The sequence below is a fragment of the Panulirus ornatus genome, chromosome 50 (genome assembly GCF_036320965.1).
Source record: "Panulirus ornatus isolate Po-2019 chromosome 50, ASM3632096v1, whole genome shotgun sequence".
NCBI classification, from domain to species: Eukaryota; Metazoa; Arthropoda; class Malacostraca; order Decapoda; family Palinuridae; genus Panulirus; species Panulirus ornatus.
The window spans coordinates 14,004,645-14,025,612 of NC_092273.1; the positions used below are offsets into that span (position 1 = coordinate 14,004,645).

The 20,968-nt window shown below is 40.0% G+C and overlaps 1 protein-coding gene across 1 annotated transcript in view; it reads left to right on the top strand.

Moving 5' to 3' along the window:
- APP-BP1 (Nedd8-activating enzyme E1 regulatory subunit APP-BP1) overlaps positions 1-17,619 on the top strand; it is a 44,186-nt gene extending 26,567 nt beyond the window's left edge. Inside the window, exons 5-9 of the mRNA XM_071691469.1 lie at positions 24-273; positions 472-751; positions 2,662-2,864; positions 12,079-12,215; positions 14,836-17,619. Coding sequence (XP_071547570.1) covers positions 24-273; positions 472-751; positions 2,662-2,864; positions 12,079-12,215; positions 14,836-15,066 — 1,101 coding nt within the window. The 3' untranslated portion in view covers positions 15,067-17,619. The remainder of the gene's footprint in view (positions 1-23; positions 274-471; positions 752-2,661; positions 2,865-12,078; positions 12,216-14,835) is intronic.
- Positions 17,620-20,968: the final 3,349 nt, after the last annotated feature.

The following is a 20,968-nucleotide window of genomic DNA, read 5'->3' on the forward strand; positions in this document are numbered from 1 at the left end:
TAATATTGAAGTTTCTGTTACAGATTGAAGAACATACAGTTGTAGAGAGTCATCCTGATAATGAGATGCCTGACTTGCGACTTGACAGACCCTTCCCAGCTTTACAGAAATATATGGATAGTCTTGACTTTGATGCCATGGACTATAAAGAACATTCTCATGTCCCATATGTTGTCATTCTTTACAAGTATTTACAACAGTGGAACCAACAGCATGGAAGACCTCCAAAAAATTATAAAGAAAGAAAAGAATTTATTGAACTTGTTAGAGCAGGTATGCATGTTTAAAATTTATGGCTTGGGTGCACCAGGTGAAATGGAAGGTTTTGCATGTGTTACCTTGGTGTATAGCAAGAAGTCACAGAATGTTTGTAGATGGGTGATAAAGTTCATTGAAAATAACTGATTCATATTATTTGCTACTGATCATTGTATGGAGGGTATATTTAAGTTTGCCCCTTTTCCATTCTAGGCATGAGAGTAAAAAATAATGGTGAAGCAGAAGAAAACTATGAGGAAGCAGTAAAGGCAGTGAACACTTGCCTGTTGCCTACGACTATACCATCTTTAGTTCAGTCCATCCTGAATCAGGCAGCCTCAATCACTCCTAGTCCTACAACTAAACCCTTTTGGATTATGGCAAGGGCCCTTCATGAATTTGTTACATCTGAGGGTCGAGGAGTTCTGCCAGTCAGAGGTACCATACCAGACATGACAGCAGACTCAGAAAAATACATCAAGATACAAAATCTGTAAGCAGTATTTAACAATACATTTTTAAGGCACATTTAAAGGATACTTTATTTATGGTATGGAAATGGATTAATTTGTAGTTTATCTATTTTTTGGTGATTAGGTCAGGTAAAATGAGTCTAAAGAATATACAATGCGAGAAGAAAACTGTTAGAAGTTTTTATCATAGGTGCAGTGGTTCCAAGTAAAGGTTAGTCTGCAACAAGGATATGAGAGAGGTGTGGTAGAAAAAAAGGGTGTGGTTGAGAGAGCTGAAGAGGATTTGTTAAAATGGTTCGGTCATATGGAAAGAATGAGTGAGAAAAGGTTGACAAAGAGGATATGTGTTAAACATAGAGGGAAAAGGAGAACAGGAAGACCAAATTGGAGATGGAAGGATGGAATTGAAAAAGATTTTGAGCAATAGGGGCCTGAACATGCAGAAGGGTGAAAAGCATGCATGGGATGGAGTGATTTGGATTGATGTAGTATACCTGGGTCAACGTGTTTTTAATGGACTTAACCAGGGTATGTGAAGCATCTGTGGTAAACCATGGAAAGGTCTGTAGGGTCTGGTTGTGGATAGAGTGCTAGAGAATGAATGTTGGCAGATGCTGCCTTTCCTCTGTCTCTGGCACTACCTTGCTAATGCGGGAAATGGCAATCAAGTATGAAAAGAAAAAAAGTCGGTTAAAGTAACAATTTCAGTGTCTTCTGTGATTTTTCCCCCAGATGTCACTACCATAGTAGTTTTCATTTTGATTTTAAGGTAAAGGAGATTTTATTCTTATTTAGCCATTTTGTATGGCAGTTTGATTAATGAACCGATGAATTTGTAAGATTAGGTATATAATCCAGAAACATGCAAGTTATTGTCATTTGCATTTCTCATATCAGTGTCCATCTTCCTAAAAAGACTTTCATCATTACTCTAGTTTGATTTGATCACCCAGCAATATGATTATATCCTCATGTGTCACAGTATGAAAATTTGCCTTTGTAAGCTACTGATTGTTGCAATGTAATCCATCTGTAACTAGTCTTGACAGAAAAAAAATTGATACAAGTCAGGTTACTGAGAATTGCTGAGCACTATGCAAAATGAAGAGCAGAGGGTGGTGAAAATGAAGTTATTTCTTAAGAATACATACAGTCTATGTATGTCCATTGAAGGGGGACTGCCAACATATCTCATGTGTTTCACAGATGACTTATAGAGATGGGAGTAGGGAGCTGGAATTCCACCCTTCTGTATTACTTTCCAAAAGGAAAGAAGGAAATACCCGAGTGAGGATTTTTTGTTTTAAAGCTTTGTCATGTGAATCTGATGTTACTTTGCTCATGCGAGGAGTAATGAAGGATGGAGTGAAAAAGAATTTGAGTGTTTGGGGCCTCTGTAGGGGAATGAAAGGCATGCCTGGGATAGAGTGAATTGAAGTGATGTAGTTTACAGTTGGTGATGTCCTATCATTGGAATTAACCAGGGTATATAAAGGTATAAGGAAAAAGCACAGAAAGGTCTGTAGGGCTAGGTTGTGGATAGGGGGCCTTAGTGTTGGTGCATTCAAACAGACAGAACATTATTTACATGAATGAAGGAAATAATCACTTTATTTGCACCCAATTATTAACACTTATACACCAAAATTTTTTATTTTTTCTAAAATTGACTAAATTAGTAAGTTTTGTCATCTGACTTCCTACCAAGGGGATCTGTATAGCTTTTACATAATTTCCAATAAGTGAATGAATGCATTAGGTGGAGACTACCTGTTTAAAGAAAAAACAAGATTAAAGGGTTTCAGTTTATAGCACCCTCTTGAATTATTGATCTAACAGACTTTGAAAACTTGCTGTATATCTGAAATTTTGTTTTAAAAATTTTATTGGGTTCCTTTTCTCGTATTTGTCAAATAATAACCTCTGGCAGGTATCGTGAACAGGCAGCACAAGATGCTGATTGGGTGTTGCGAAGAGTACAAGAACTTGGTCAACAGTTGGGTGTGAAAAAGATCCTAACATCACTGGAGAATGATGTCAAAACCTTTTGCAAGAATGCTCATGCTTTAAGGGTTATTAAGAGCAAGTCCATAGCAGAGGAGTATCAGGGCAGCATCAACCTTGGTGAAATAGGTATGTATAAAATAATTTTTCTGATATAACTGTGCTTTTTTCTTTCATTGTTACATTTACTTACAAAGCAGCAAATGTGATGTGTAATATGATAGTTTTTTCATACATGTTCATTATATCCCACAGTAGTGAGGTAGCCTCAGGAAGAAATGGCCTCATTTGCTCACATCCAATCTCTATCTGTCATGTATAATGCTCTGAAAGTAGAGTCCCCTATTGACAAACAAGCCCCACAGACCATTCCATTGTTGTCCACAACTGCTTCACATTCCCAGGTTCAGCCCATTGACAGCATGTCATCCCTCTCTTTTTGATATTTAAATTTTCCTGATAACTAGTTTCCCTTTCATTGCAAAGAAGGTCAGTATTAAGCCAAAATGTTTTTGTAAAGCAGCACTTGACGTACTTAGATATGTAAAAAAAAATGAAAATGGGGAAGAATTTATCAAGATGTGTGCTGAAAGAGAAGTATAATTGAGAGTACTTAGTTTCTCCCCTATCCCTGGGGATAGGGGAGAAAGAATACTTCCCACGCATTCCTCACGTGTTGTAGAAGGCGACTAAATGGGACAGGAGCAGGGGGCTAGAAACCCTCCCCTCCTTGTATTTCAACCTGCTAAAAGGGGAAACAGAAGAAGGAGTCACGCGGGGAGTGCTCATCCTCCTCGAAGGCTCAGATTGGGGTGTCTAAATGTGTTTGGATGTAACCAAGATGAGAAAAAAGGAGGGATGGGTAGTATGTTTGAGGAAAGGAACCTGGATGTTTTGGCTCTGAGTGAAACGAAGCTCAAGGGTAAAGGGGAAGAGTGGTTTGGAAATGTCTTGGGAGTAAAGTCAGGGGTTAGTGAGAGGACAAGAGCAAGGGAAGGAGTAGCACTACTGAAACAGGAGTGGTGGGAGTATGTGATAGAGTGTAAGAAAGTAAACTCTAGATTGATATGGGTAAAACTGAAAGTTGATGGAGAGAGATGGGTGATTATTGGTGCATATGCACCTGGGCATGAGAAGAAAGATCATGAGAGGCAAGTGTTTTGGGAGCAGCTGAATGAGTGTGTTAGTGGTTTTGATGCACGAGACCGGATTATAGTGATGGGTGATTTGAATGCAAAGGTGAGTAATGTGGCAGTTGAGGGAATAATTGGTATAAATGGGGTGTTCAGTGTTGTAAATGGAAATGGTGAAGAGCTTGTAGATTTATGTGCTGAAAAAGGACTGGTGATTGGGAATACCTGATTTAAAAAGAGAGATATACATAAGTATGCGTATGTAAGTAGGAGAGATGGCTAGAGAGCGTTATTGGATTATGTGTTAATTGATAGGCGTGCAAAAGAGAGACTTTTGGATGTTAATGTGCTGAGAGGTGCAACTGGGGGGATGTCTGATCATTATCTTGTGGAGGCGAAGGTGAAGATTTGTATGGGTTTTCAGAAAAGAAGAGTGAATATTGGGGTGAAGAGGGTGGTGAGAGTAAGTGAGCTTGGGAAGGAGACTTGTGTGAGGAAGTACCAGGAGAGACTGAGTACAGAATGGAAAAAGGTGAGAACAATGGAAGTAAGGGGAGTGGGGGAGGAATGGGATGTATTTAGGGAATCAGTGATGGATTGTGCAAAAGATGCATGTGGCATGAGAAGAGTGGGAGGTGGGTTGATTAGAAAGGGTAGTGAGTGGTGGGATGAAGAAGTAAGATTATTAGTGAAAGAGAAGAGAGAGGCATTTGGACGATTTTTGCAGGGAAAAAATGCAATTGAGTGGGAGATGTATAAAAGAAAGAGACAGGAGGTCAAGAGAAAGGTGCAAGAGGTGAAAAAGAGGGCAAATTAGAGTTGGGGTGAGATAGTATCATTAAATTTTAGGGAGAATAAAAAGATGTTCTGGAAGGAGGTAAATAAAGTGCGTAAGACAAGGGAGCAAATGGGAACTTCAGTGAAGGGCGCAAATGGGGAGTTGATAACAAGTAGTGGTGATGTGAGGAGATGGAGTGAGTATTTTGAAGGTTTGTTGGATGTGTTTGATGATAGAGTGGCAGATAGGGTGTTTTGGTCGAGGTGGTGTGCAAAGTGAGAGGGTTAGGGAAAATGATTTGGTAAACAGAAAAGAGGTAGTAAAAGCTTTGCGGATGATGAAAACCGGCAAGGCAGCAGGTTTGGATGGTATTGCAGTGGAATTTATTAAAAAAGGGGGTGACTGTATTATTGACTGGTTGGTAAGGTTATTTAATGTATGTATGACTCATGGTGAGGTGCCTGAGGATTGGCGGAATGCGTGCATAGTGCCATTGTACAAAGGCAAAGGGGATAAGAGTGAGTGCTCAAATTACAGAGGTATAAGTTTGTTGAGTATTCCTGGTAAATTATATGGGAGGGTATTGATTGAGAGGGTGAAGGCATGTACAGAGCATCAGATTGGGGAAGAGCAGTGTGGTTTCAGAAGTGGTAGAGGATGTGTGGATCAGGTGTTTGCTTTGAAGAATGTATGAGAAATACTTAGAAAAGCAAATGGATTTATATGTAGCATTTATGGATGTGGAGAAGGCATATGATAGAGTTGATAGAGATGCTCTGTGGAAGATATTAAGAATATATGGTGTGGGAAGCAAGTTGTTAGAAGCAGTGAAAAGTTTTTATCGAGGATGTAAGGCATGTGTACGTGTAGGAAGAGAGGAAAGTGATTCGTTCTCAGTGAATGTAGGTTTGCGGCAGGGATGTGTGATGTCTCCATGGTTGTTTAATTTGTTTATGGATGGGGTTGTTAGGGAGGTGAATGCAAGAGTTTTGGAAAGAGGGGCAAGTATGAAGTCTGTTGGGGATGAGAGAGCTCGGGAAGTGAGTCAGTTGTTGTTCACTGATGATACAGCGCTGGTGGCTGATTCATGTGAGAAACTGCAGAAGCTGGTGACTGAGTTTGGTAAAGTGTGGGAAAGAAGAAAGTTAAGAGTAAATGTGAATAAGAGCAAGGTTATTAGGTACAGTAGGGTTGAGGGTCAAGTCAATTGGGAGGTAAGTTTGAATGGAGAAAAGCTGGAGGAAGTAAAGTGTTTTAGATATCTGGGAGTGGATCTGGCAGCGGATGGAACCATGGAAGCGGAAGTGGATCATATGGTGGGGGAGGGGGCGAAAATCCTGGGAGCCTTGAAGAATGTTTGGAAGTCGAGAACATTATCTCGGAAAGCAAAAATGGGTATGTTTGAAGGAATAGTGGTTCCAACAATGTTGTATGGTTGCGAGGCGTGGGCTATGGATAGAGTTGTGCGCAGGAGGATGGATGTGCTGGAAATGAGATGTTTGAGGACAATATGTGGTGTGAGGTGGTTTGATCGAGTAAGTAACGTAAGGGTAAGAGAGATGTGTGGAAATAAAAAGAGCGTGGTTGAGAGAGCAGAAGAGGGTGTTTTAAAATGGTTTGGGCACATGGAGAGAATGAGTGAGGAAAGATTGACCAAGAGGATATATGTGTCGGAGGTGGAGGGAACGAGGAGAAGTGGGAGACCAAATTGGAGGTGGAAAGATGGAGTGAAAAAGATTTTGTGTGATCGGGGCCTGAACATGCAGGAGGGTGAAAGGAGGGCAAGGAATAGAGTGAATTGGATCGATGTGGTATACCAGGGTTGACGTGCTGTCAGTGGATTGAATCAGGGCATGTGAAGCGTCTGGGGTAAACCATGGAAAGCTGTGTAGGTTATGTATATTTGTGTGTGTGGACGTATGTATATGCATGTGTATGGGGGTGGGTTGGGCCATTTCTTTCGTCTGTTTCCTTGCGCTACCTCGCAAACGCGGGAGACAGCGACAAAGAAAAAATATATATATATATATTCTTTCTTTTCTTTCATACTTTTCGCCATTTCCCGCATTAGCGAGGTAGTGTTAAGAACAGAGGGCTGGGGCTTTGAGGGAATATCCTCACCTGGCCCCCTTCTCTGTTCATTCTTTTGGAAAATTAAAAAAAAAAGAGGGGAGGATTCCAGCCACCCGCTCCCTCCCCTTTTAGTTGCCTTCTACGACACATAGGGAATACGTGGGAAGTATTCTTTCTCCCTTATATATTATTATCCCTGGGGATTGGGGAGAAAGAATACTTCCAACGTATTCCCTGCGTGTCATAGAAGGCAATTAAGAGGGGAAGGAGCGGGTTCATCAGTTCCCACGTTAGCGAGGTAGCATTAAGAACAGAGGACTGAGGCTTTGAGGGAATATCCTCACTTGGCCCCCTTCTCTGTTCCTTATTTTGGAAAATTAAAAATGAGAGGGGAGGATTTCCAGCCCCCTGCTCCCATAACTTTTATTCGCCTTCTACGACACGCAGGGAATACATGGGAAGTATTCTTTCTCCCCTATCCCCAGGGATATGTATATCCCCATCCTGAAAGTAAAATCAAAGTTGGAATTAATATGTATTGTTTAATTTGTTTATGGATGGGGTTGTTAGGGAGGTGAATGCAAGAGTTTTGGAAAGAGGGGCAAGTATGCAGTCTGTTGCGGATGAAAGAGCTTCGGAAGCGAGTCAGTTGTTGTTTGCTGATGATACAGCACTGGTGGCTGATTCAGGTGAGAAACTGCAGAAACTGGTGACTGAGTTTGGTAAAGTGTGTGAAAGAAGAAAGCTGAGAGTAAATGTGAATAAGTGCAAGGTTATTAGGTACAGTAGGGTTGAGGGACAAGTCAATTAGGAGGTAAGTTTGAATGGAGAAAACTGGAGGAAGTGAAGTGTTTTAGATATCTGGGAGTGGATTTGGCAGCGGATGGAACCATGGAAGCGGAAGTGAATTATACGGTGGAGGATGGGCGAAAGTTCTGGGAGCGTTGAAGAATGTGTGGTAGTCAAGAACATTATCTCAGAAAGCAAAAATGTTTAAAGGAATAGTAGTTCGAACAATGTTGTATGGTTGTGAGGCGTGGGCTGTAGATAGAGTTGTGCGGAGGAGGGTGGATGTGCAGGAAATGAGATGTTTGAGGACAATATGTGGTGTGAGGTGGTTTGATTGAATAAGTAATAATAGGGTAAGAGAGATGTGTGGTAATAAAAGGAATGTGTTTGAGAGAGCAGGAGAGGGTGTTTTGAAATGGTTTGGTCATGTGGAGAGAATGAATGAGGAAAGAATGACAAAGAGGATATAAGTGTCAGAGGTGGAGGGAACGAGGAGAAGTGGGAGACCAAATTGGAGGTGGAAAGATGGAGTGAAAAAGAGTTTGAGTGATCGGGGCCTGAACATGCAGGAGGGTGAAAGGCGTGCAAGGAATAGAGTGAATTGGAACGATGTGGTATACCGGGGTTGACGTGCTGTCTGGATTGAACAGACGTATATATATGTATACGTTGAGATGTATAGGTATGTATATGTGCGTGCGTGGACGTGTATGTTTATACATGTGTATGTGGGTGGGTTGAGCCATTCTTTCGTCTGTTTCCTTGCGCTACCTCGCTAACGCGGGAGACAGCAACATAGCAAAATAAATGTAAATAATATATATTTATTATACTTTGTCGCTGTCTCCCGCATTAGTGAGGTAGCACAAGGGAAAAGACGAAAGAATGGCCCAACCCAACCACATACACATGTATAGACATACACATTCACACACGCACATATACATACCTATACATTTCAACATATACATATATACACATGTACATAATTCATACTTGCTTCCTTTATTCATTCCCGTCACCATCCCACCATACATGAAATGAAAACCCTCTCCCCTCACATTTGCGCGAGGTAGTGCTAGGAAAAGACAACAAAGACGACATTCGTTCACACTCAGTCCCTAGGTGTCATGTATAATGCACCAAAACCACAGCTCCCTTTCCACATCCAGGCCCCACAAAACATTCCATGGTTTACTCCAGACGCTCCACATGCCCTGGTTCAATCCATTGACACCACATCGTTCCAATTCACTCAATTCCTTGCACATCTTTCACCCTCCAGCATGTTCAGGCCCATATCACTCAAAATCTTTTTCACTCCATCTTTCCACCTCCAATTTGGCCTCCCACTTCTCATTCCCTCCACCTCTGACACATATATCCTCTTTGTCAATCTTTCCTTGCTCATTTTCTCCATGTGACCAAACCATTTCAAAACACCCTCTTCTGCTCTCACAACCACACTCTTTTTATTACCACCCATCTCTCTTACCCTTTCATTACTTACTCGATCAAACCACCTCACACCACATATTGTCCTCAAACATCTCATTTCCAACACATCCACCCTCCTCTGCACAGCTTTATCTATAGCCCACACCTCGCAACCATATAACATTGTTGGAACCCCTATTCCTTCAAACATACCCATTTTTGCTTTCCAAGATAATGTTCTCGCCTTCCACACATTTTTCAGTGCTCCCAGAACTCTTGCACCCTCCCCCACCTTGTGACTCACTCACTTCCACTTCCATGGTTCCATCCACTGCGAAATCCACTCCAAGATATATAAAACACTTCACTTCCTCCAGTTTTTCTCCATTCAAACTTACCTCTCAATTGACTTGTCCCTCAACCCTACTGTACCTAATAACCTGGCTCTTATTCGCATTTACTCTCAGCTTTCTTCTTTCACACACTTTACCAAACTCAGTCACCAGCTTCTGCAGTTTCTCACCCGAATCAGCCACCAGCGCTGTATCATCAGCGAACAACAACTGACTCATTTCCCAAGCTCTCTCATCCACAACAGACTGCATGTTTGCCCCTCTCTCCAAAACCCTTGCATTCCCCTCCCTAACAACACCATCCATAAACAAATCAACAACCATGGAGACATCACACACCCTTGCTGCAAACTGACAGTCACTGAGAACCAATCACTTTCCTCTCTTCCTACTCGAACACGTGCCTTACATCCTCGATTAAAACTTTTCACTGCTTCTAGCAACTTGCCTCCCACACCATATTCTCTTAATACCTTCCACAGAGCATCTCTATCAACTCTTATCATATGCCTTTCCCAGATCCTACATACAAATTTCTCTCATACATTCAAAGCAAACACCTGATTTACACATCCTCTACCACTTCTGAAACCACGCTGCTCTTCCCCAATCTGATGCTCTGTATATGCCCTCACCCTCTCTATCAATACCCTTCCATATAATTTCCCAGGAATACTCAACAAATTTATGCCTCTGTAATTTGAGCAGTCACCCCCTTTTTTAATAAATTTCACTGCAGTACCATCCAAACCCATTGCCTTGCCAGCTTTCATCTTCTGCAAGGCTTTTGCTACCTCTTCTCAGTTTACCAAATCATTCTCCCTAACCCTCCCTCTTCGCACACCACCTCGACCAAAACACCCTATATCTGCCACTCTATCATCTAACACATTCAACAAACCTTCAAAATACTCACTCCATCTCCTTCTCACATCACCACTACTTGTTATCACCTCCCATTAGCCCCCTTCACCGATGTTCCCATTTGTTCTCTTGTCTTACATGTTTTGTTTACCTCCCTCCAAAACATCTTTTTATTCTCCCAAAAATTTAATGATACTCTCTCACCCCAACTCTCATTTGCCCCCTTTTTCACCTTTTTCACATTTCTTCATGCATATTTGCCATTTCTTGCATTAGTGAGGTAGCGTTAAGAACAGAGGACTGAGCCTTAGAGTGAATATCCTCACTTGGCCCTGTTCTCTCTTCCATCTCTTGAAAATACATGGGAAGTATTCTTTCTCCCCTATTTCCAGGGATAACAAATTCAGCTATTTTTCTGAATATTTTTCACATTCTTCAGAGCAAACACCTGGTCCACAAATTCTCTACCATTTCTGAAACCACACTGCTCCTCTCCAATCTGATGCTCTGTACATGCCTTCACCCTCTCAATCAATACCCTCCCATACAATTTCCCAAGAATACTCATCAAACTTATGCCTCTGTAATTTGAACATTCGCCTTTATCCCCTTTGCCTTTGTACAATTGCACTATACATGCATTCCGCCAATACTCAAGCACTTCACCATGATCCATACATACACTGTCTATCCTTACCAACCAATCAACAAGCCTCTGTAATTTGAACATTCACCTTTATCCCCTTTGCCTTTGTACAATGGCACTATACATGCATTCCGCCAATCCTCATGCACTTCACCATGATCCATACATACACTGAATATCCTTACCAACCAAGTAACAACATAGTCATCCCCTTTCTTACCTATTGAATTCAATTGCAATACCATCCACACCAGATACCTTTCTGGATTTCATCTTCTGCAAGGGTTTCATCACCTCTTCTCTATTAACCAAACCACCATTTTCCCTGATCCTCTCACTTCGCACACCACCTAGACCAAAACAGTATTTATCATTATCACTCCAATTTTTTTAGTTGCTCAAGGCATTCCAGTTGAATGATGCTTTGCTGATATACATTTTGCATTGTAGGCAGTTTATAGATGTTATGGTATTGTCTGGTATTATCAATGTTTTATGTTCTTTTATAGTCAGATGAGGGTCTGTGTGGTAATTGCTGGACTGTGTAAAGAGAAGTGAGCAATTTGTTTACATTTGGTCACCTTTGTGGCACAGCTGTTAAAGTTGACATTTAACTTATCTTACTTTCTCTTTAAACTACATGTATTCTGGAATTTTTGTGACTGATTTGGAAGATTTACAAATATCTGAAGTTCATGTTGAAAATGCAATAGAAAATGTTATAATATGAATTTTATTTTTTCAGAATGATTGACACCTTTTAAAAACTGGCATTAGATTTGAATAAGCACCTTGACAGTAGGTTAAGATAAGAACAGATCAAATATCAGATAACTTAATCATTTAGAATTTTGTATATAACATTTTGCTTGTGGTACAGACTTTATGCTGGATGAATTCATTGTTGGTAAAAGACTGGCTTGCAATGTTTGTCCTTGTGCTTTCTCCCATTGGTATTTCTTTAGCTACATTCTTTCTGTGATATCAGTAACAGTATTTGGCAATAAAGTCTGTATATATCCATAGAGTCATCACTATCCCAGACATAACTTTTTTTTATTCCTACCCTATGGTCTGCATGCATTGTATGTTTTCCTTTCTTCCTGTCAGCATCCCAAATATTTGGTGGAGATTACGTATATTGTTGTGGCAGTATGAAAAGGTTTACATGAAAAGGATAGATAAGTTAGTACTTCAGAGTATGTTTTTATTCATGAGTTTTAGGTATATGAATTGAGAGTGTAGATGAAATTTCTTAATTCTATTGTAGGGGCACATCTAGAGAACCCAGAGAGTGAGCTGGTTTGGTATGTGATGCTTCGAGCTGTGGATCAGTTTCACTCTGAATTTCGGGCCTATCCTGGTTACTTTCAAGACCAAGTAGAGACCGACATTGTTCGACTTAAGGTCAGTTTCTTTTTTTCTTATTGATCTTAAATATGGGCGAGCATGCGTGTATTTAAGGTTGATATATATATATATATTATTTATTTTTATTTTGCTTTGTCGCTGTCTCCCGCGTTAGCGAGGTAGCGCAAGGAAACAGACAAAAGAATGGCCCAACCCACCCACATACACATGTACATTCATACACGTCCACACATGCAAATATACATACCTATACATCTCAATGTACACATATATATACACACAGAGACATATACATATATACACATGTACATAATGCATACTGTCTGCCTTTATTTATTCCCATTGCCACCTCGCCACACATGGAATAACAACCCTCTCCCCCCTCATGTGTGCTAGGTAGCGCTAGGAAAAGACAACAAAGGCCACATTCGTTCACACTCAGTTTCTAGCTGTCATGTAATAATGCACCAAAACCACAGCTCCCTTTCCACATCCAGGCCCCACAGAACTTTCCATGGTTTACTCCAGACGCTTCACATGCCCTGGTTCAATCCATTGACAGCACGTCGACCCCAGTATACCACATCATTCCAATTCACTCTATATCTTGCACGCCTTTCACCCTCCTGCATGTTCAGGCCCCGATCACTCAAAATCTTTTTCACTCCATCTTTCCACCTCCAATTTGGTCTCCCACTTCTCCTCGTTCCCTCCACCTCTGACACATATATCCTCTTGGTCAATCTTTCCTCACTCATTCTCTCCCTGTGACCAATCCATTTCAAAACACCCTCTTCTGCTCTCTCAACCACACTCTTTTTACCACCCAACATCTCTCCTACCCTATTATTACTTACTTGATCAAACCACCTCACACCACATATTGTCCTCAAACATCTCATTTCCAGCACATCCACCCTCCTGCGCACAACTCTATCCATAGCCCACGCCTCTCAGCCATACAACATTGTTGGAACCACTATCCCTTCAAACATACCCATTTTTGCTTTCCGAGATAATGTTCTCGACTTCCAAACATTCTTCAAGGCTCTCAGAATTTTTGCCCCCTCCCCCACCCTATGATTCACTTCCTCTGCTAGATCCACTCCCGGATATCTAGAACACTACTTCCTCCAGCTTTTCTCCATTCAAACTTACCTCCCAATTGACTTGACCCTCAACCCTACTGTACCTAATTACCTTGCTCTTATTCACATTTACTCTTAACTTTCTTCTTTCACACACTTTACCAAACTCAGTCACCAGCTTCTGCAGTTTCTCACATGAATCAGCCACCAGCGCTGTATCATCAGCGAACAACAACTGACTCACTTCCCAAGCTCTCTCATCCACAACAGACTGCATACTTGCTCCTCTTTCCAAGACTTTCATTCACCTCCCTAACAACCCCATCCATAAACAAATTAAACAACCATGGAGACATCACACACTCCTGCCACAAACCTACATTCAGTGAGTCACTTTCCTCTCTTCCTACACGTACACATGCCTTACATCCTCGATAAAAACTTTTCAGTGCTTCTAACAACTTGCCTCCCACACCATATATTCTTAGTACCTTCTACAGAGCATCTCTATCAACTCTATCATATGCCTTCTCCAGATCCATAAATGCTACATACAAATCCATTTGCTTTTCTAAGTTTGATTCATTGTCATTTTAACTCAAAATTTGGAACTTTAAGACTTAGAAAATTTTTCCATATGTCAAAGCTTTGAACAATTGCTCACAGTCCCCATCCTCTTTTTTTTTTTTAAGGCTACAGCTACAGACAAAAGTCCATACTAACACTTGAAACTACTTTCTGTGAACTTAATGGCAAAAATGCTCAAACAGTAGAACCTTAAAAACAGTGTTAAAATGGAAATTGAACTATTTTGTATGGTAAGATATAGTGCTGAAAGATGTTTTATATTGTCTTGCTATGAATCATCAGAAATATCTTTAGGTTACCTAGGCTCTTTTGGTAACGAAAAACATGTGAAAGCATATGTTCTGCCACTTTTCCACAAATGATGTAATTAAGAAAGCTTTCGGAACACCATCTACCATTTCTTTGAAATATGACTCAAGACTTGCCAGCTAAGGAATAGCTCTGAGGTTTTTGCTTATGATTATATTTTAACTTTTTTCACTCCATTAAAATTGTAATGGTCAAGTTGAGCCATTATTACAGTGACCAGGCATCAGACAGGCTGTCTGGCTGTTAATGAATTGTAATAACTGTACCTGAATAGTGTTGTCATTCCATAAGCTGCATTTTCTTGAGTTTAACAGATTATGAGGTAGCTTGAAAATATTTGTCACTCTGCTGTTTGCTACTTTAGTTCATGTTGTGCTGAAATCTGATTACTTGACAAAGGAAAAAAAATAGTGAAAGCAGAGAGGATACTAACTCTGATCAGGTGCTAGCAGTATGGGAGATATGGAAAGGGAAATTATTTTCTGCATGTAACAAACATTCTAGATACAGACTGGACAAAGTCTAAGGGCCTGTGCTCTAGTTCAGAAAATAGTCCTAGAACAAGCCAATATTTTATGTAAGAGTGTCATTAATATTCAAATATATGATTGATATAAGTATTTACTGTCCCCAGCAGCCATTTAATAGATTGAATATCATGGTTTTTGCAGGTATGTGTGAATAGATTGTTAGCAGATTGGGGTTGTGGTCCTATTGTCAAGGATGACTTCATCCATGAGATGTGTCGGTATGGAGCAGCGGAGGTGCACTCGGTAGCTGCATACATTGGTGGGTGCACAGCCCAGGAAGTAATTAAAATAATTACTGGCCAGTATGTTCCTGTTAACAATACCCACATTTACAATGCCATAACAGCAACCTCAGGAACCTTCATGTTGTGATCATTCCAGTTTTACCCCTTGAACAATAGTGGATCACATTTGCCTCCACAAAGATGAAATTTATCTAACAATTATGCAAATACAGCTTAGAATTTGAGATCGTTTATCACAAGCCAAAGGATTCTAACCTCATAAATTGAAATATTGGTGTAATGTGTATTATATTTTTTATTTTTGGATGTAAATATATGAGATGGATAAATCAAAATATAGAACGCGATGTCAGATCCATGAGATGCAGATTTATGTCTTGAATGGCATGAATTGGAAGGGGGATGACTTTCTTCTCAGACATAGTCAGTTTGTTACTTGTTTGGGAAGACATATAGAGTTTAATGTGAGTTTGTGCCAGACCTGTGATAATTCTAGAATTACATGCTACCCATGTCATTGTAGTGATTCTGGGTGAAGCTTGGTATGACAGCTTATAAGTCATGAATAGATTTAATTGGGAGAAGTCCTTAATGCATTGCCTGAACACAGAATGATATACGAACAGTTGATTAGCTCTAAGTTATCTCTGGAACTAGAGTGTTTATATACCTCATATAAGGGTAATAGTTAACACTTTTTTTCCTTCTCCCCAAGATGTATTAAATCAGTTGTTGAACATTCTTAGAAGTTGTGTATTTCACAAAACACTACATACCCATATGAACTGTTGATGTGGATATTGATTAAGATTGAATTGTGCACTCTGGTATAGTGTTAGAAGTTTTGTGATTATTTACATTCAAACATACGAAAGAAAAAAGTATGCCAGCTGTAATTAGCACAGAATGTTGAATGTATTATGATGATTAAAGCTACAGTTAGATCTTGCTAATCTGATACATTTTAAGAGAATTCTTTCTTTGAATTAGTAAACATTATTTGAATAAACTATTCTTCAATCTCATGGCTAGCCATGATAACAGAGTTGCACTGTACACATTATTGGATATATTGTACCTCTACCTTTTTGCCTTTCCCGCCTTAGCAAGGTAGCATCAGGAACAAATGAACAGGGGCCAGATTTGTACATATCCAGTCACCAGCTCTCATTTATATTGCATTAAAACTAGAGCCTACCATCCACAGCTGAGCCCTGTAGACTACTCCAAGATTTATCTTTAATGCCTCACATGCCCTAATTCAGCCCACTGTCAGCATGTCATCTTCCATATACCTCATTGATCCTTTTCATTCTGTCCACAGCCTGCTTGTTGCATTCCTAAATTTTCAGGTCTCAGTTACCCCAAAAAGCCGTATCATCTCTTTCTTGGTCTTCCCCTTACTCCCTCCATTTCTGGTACACAAGTTCTCTTTCTTCATTCATCCTTTCCATATACTCAGACCACTTTAGCACACCTCGGTCATCTCTCACGATCAACCTGCCTCATGCTACATAGTGTCAGGCACTACATTTCCAATACTTTCACCATCTTCAGACTTTTGCATTTAATTTCAAAGATCTGTATCCATACATCACTGTTGGAACTACAACACCTTCAGGCATGCACATTGCCATGAAAGGCACTGATCTATCCTACCACATGCTCCTTAATGAACCTAAGACCTTGGCCCTCTCTTCCACACTTTGACGTAGTTCAACCCATTCCATTGCCTCATAGTCTCCTAGTTATCTAAAGCACTCCACTCTCTAGAAATCTTCTTCATTGAAACTTACTTACACCCAATAATCTTGTCTCCTTAGTACCTTATTTTTTTTAATATTTGCTTCCAGCTTTCTCCTGTCATACATTCTCCCTTACACCAGATTCTTGAGCTTCTGTCTGGAGTCGGACAGCCATTAGATCTGTGTCATTTGCATCATCATTGTCCCCCATACCCCAGTGTACTGTAAGCCTGCCCCTTGCTCCATTGCCACCATATTTACTTCCCTCACTGCCTTATCCATGAACTAATTACACAGCCATGGTGACATTATGCATTCTTGATGCAGACCCACCTTTACTTGGAGCTACTCATCCTCCTCCCATCCTTCTTGCCTACATGTACTGCTCTAGTAAAACTCTTCACTGCATTTAGTAACTTTGCATTTTCCTCAAACATTCATAGCACCTTCCACAAAACATTTTTGTTAACCCTGTATATCATGCACAATTTTCAAAAGTGTGCCCATTAAGAGAAATCCATGTGTACTTGGTAAGTTGTAAAACTTGCCTCCAACAGCTGTAAAAAAAAATCATTGTGTATGTATTTTTTCATTGTTTCTCAGACACCTCCAGTAAAGGGATTACACATGTGAGTTCCATGTTATTGTAACAACATCTGACTCATATGCCCTTGTAATAACTCCAAGTCAGGCTAGCATAGCTCAGATTACAGACATGTAAATATAGGAGCATTTCAAATCTTTGATGTAAGATTTTTTATAACATTCTTGTGTTAAGATTTTTTTTCATATGTTTTTGTGTTAATGTATTTGTGTTCATAACACAGGCTCTAAGTTGTTCAGTATATGTAATGCTGTATTGACAAATGCTGTCATAACAGATTTATATATGCTTTGTTGGGCACAACATCTGGTTCAATAAATCTTACAGCACATTAATCTGTTTCATCCTCATCAGACAGCAATCTATTTTAGTAAATAAATTTACTACTGCATTGCTTTGCATGGCTTGTAAATGCACAATGTTTGCTGTAGGCAGTAAAACCCATTGGAAAATCCTTTAATTTTCCAGCTGCAGCAAGCTCCATTAACATTTTCAGTTGGAGTACAGTTTCATCATTGGTCTGATTTGTCACTGTGGTCCTGTACGTGCAGGATACAACAGTATGCTTTTGGGTATAATGGTATCCAAACAGTGAACCCAATGGTGAAAAAGATCATCAGTAAGTATGATGTTAGCTACTCAGCTGCTTAAAGGAATGATTCAGTCAGGCCATACCTGCTTGCCATCATTTCATTTCTTGTGGGCCAAGTGTATACTGTACTGCATGTTCTTTGGAATTTTTAAAACATTGGACATGGGAACTCATGAAGGAAATCAACATCGAGACTGATGAGAAATCTAGGCTTTTGATCATGTTAGTAGAATTATTAAGCAATCTTTTTTTATGGAAAGTACGTTCCTTCCTATTTTGAAAAATTTTAGACATTTCTGACATTTAGACATTTCTGGTTGTTTAATTTGTTTATGGATGGGGTTGTTAGGGAGGTGAATGCAAGAGATTTGGAAAGAGGGGCAAGTATGCAGTCTGTTGTGGATGAGAAAGCTTGGGAAGTGTGTCAGTTGTTGTTTGCTGATGATACAGCGCTGGTGGCTGATTCATGTGAGAAGCTGCAGAAGCTGGTGACTGAGTTTGGTAAAGTGTGTGAAAGAAGAAAGTTGAGAGTAAATGTGAATAAGAGCAAGGTTATTAGGTACAGTAGGGTTGAGGGTCAAGTCAGTTGGGAGGTAAGTTTGAATGGAGAAAAACTGGAGGAATTGAAATGTTTTAGATATCTGGAAGTGGATTTGGCAGCGGATGGAACCATGGAAGCAGAAGTGAATCATAGGGTGGGGGAGGGGACAAAAATTCTGGGAGCGTTGAAGAATGTGTGGAAGTCAAGAACATTATCTCGGAAAGCAAAAATGGGTATGATTGAAGGAATAGTGGTTCCAATAATGCTATACAGGTTGCGAGGCGTGGGCTATGGATAGAGTTGTGCGCAGGAGGGTGGATGTGCTGGAAATGAGATGTTTGAGGACAATATGTGGTGTGAGGTGGTTTGATCGAGTAAGTAATAATAGGGTAAGAGAGATGTGTGGTAATAAAAAGAGTGTGGTTGAGAGAGCAGAAGAGGGTGTTTTGAAATGGTTTGGTCACATGGAGAGAATGAGTGAGGAAAGATTGACCAAGAGGATATATGTGTCAGAGGTGGAGTGAACAAGGAGAAGTGGGAGACCAAATTGGAGGTGGAAAGATGGAGTGAAAAAGATTTTGAGTGATCGGGGCCTGAACATGCAGGAGGGTGAAAGGCGTGCAAGGAATAAAGTGAATTGGAACGATGTGGTATACCGGGGTCGACATGCTGTCAATGGATTGAATCAGGGCATGTGAAGCGTCTGGGGTAAACCATGGAAAGTTCTGTGGGGCCTGGATGTGGAAAGGGAGCTGTGGTTCAGTGCATTATTACATGACAGCTAGAGACTGAGTGTGAACGAATGTGGCCTTTGTTGTCTTTTCCTAGCGCTACCTCACACACATGAGGGGGGAGGGGGATGTTATTTCATGTGTGGTGAGGTGGCGATGGGAATGAATAAAGGCAGACAGTATGAATCGTGTACATGTGCATATATGTATATGTCTGTGTGTGTATATATTTGTATACGTTGAGGTGTATAGGTATGTATATTTGCGTGTGTGGTCGTGTATGTATATACATGTGTATGTGGGTGGGTTGGGCCATTCTTTCATCTGTTTCCTTGCGCTACCTTGCTAACGCGGGAGACAGCGACAAAGCAAAATATTATGACACAGTAATTATGTAGAGAATAACTAAGAGTTCTCAGTTTTTAAAACAAGGTCTCCACAGGACAGGGATAATGAAAAAACCCTGTAGGGTAATTTTGAGGAATTTGGACAATGGAAAATGTCAAGGAACTTTACAGAGAAGGGTGAGGTATCACAATACAAAATGATAACTGCTTTAGTAATGAAGACTTGTGCATTGACCACCATTTGCCTTTGTTGGTTGGCTACCAATCTGCAAAATAAGCATAGCTTTCTATAATTAGCTTATTTCAGAAAGTCTTATATCCTTGGTAGCCACGAACTAAGGCATAAAGTTTATTGCAGTCTAAGACAGCAGCAGAGTTGGGAGCCACCACAACTAGAGCAACTTAAATAATAAATGTGACTTACGAACAGCCTTACCTTTATCGTCTAAGAGGTAACTGTACTGGTGAAGAGTATACAAACTAGCAGTACACCAATCCAGACTGATCTTTGTGCAAAAATGATGAGATCGGATATGGTCTGGGTTTTGAGAAAAACCTTATCCTCCCTAACCCAGTTTTAGTCCAGGCACAGAACTTTTCTCAGGTTTTAGAAAAATTTAGATGTCCAAAACCCAGAATAACAAGGTTATTTTCAAAATATCTAGTTTTTGGAAGATCTTGCTCCGAGTTTCAGGGTTTGGGAGGATCCACTGTATCACTTTACCATGTATAGTGCAATAGCATGACTTATTCACTTGTTTTGTGGCAGTCTAGAATGAACATCAACTGGTAACACCATTCAGTTTGGTATGGATATGTGATGTATGCGGGACTAAAAAAAATCAACTATACAGCTGATAAACGAGTCGTAAGGCTATTGCACATTAAGTATTCTTGTGCAAATCTGCAAGATATATTTCATGTTCTCAGGCAGGTATCATCTGAAAATCATCTTCAGTAAATGTAGTACACATTAATCATATAACCAGTTTAAAATATGTACTATGAGAGGAGATTAGAGGCTGCACAGTTTTTTAATTATCAGAGAAACTTGGATACAGAAAACTTCTTTGTTTTCTGTGGAAACCTAGGATGAACAAAGAGATGAATTAATTTGTGCTGAATCTCCACATCTGATTAGTGCACTGAGTAGCCTTAGATGTTCCAGCGCTTTGCTTATAAGCCCAAATTTTATAATCCAATCCACAACTGGCTCCTTTGGTAAGTGATGCATTATAAATTTTGAATACACCTGAATGTGATTTTCTCAGTCACCTGAGATGGAATATGTTTTATAGACTGGAGTTTTTGATTATACAAGAAATCTGTTTCTTTAACAGCTGACCATTTTTCATATGTTTTACCCTCTGAGCTGGGTTTGTCAAATTTGAAGTTTGATGTAGTGTAAGATATCATATTCCATAAGTTTTGTGTACAGTTTGCATTCATTCTTTGTCAAATTTCAAGTG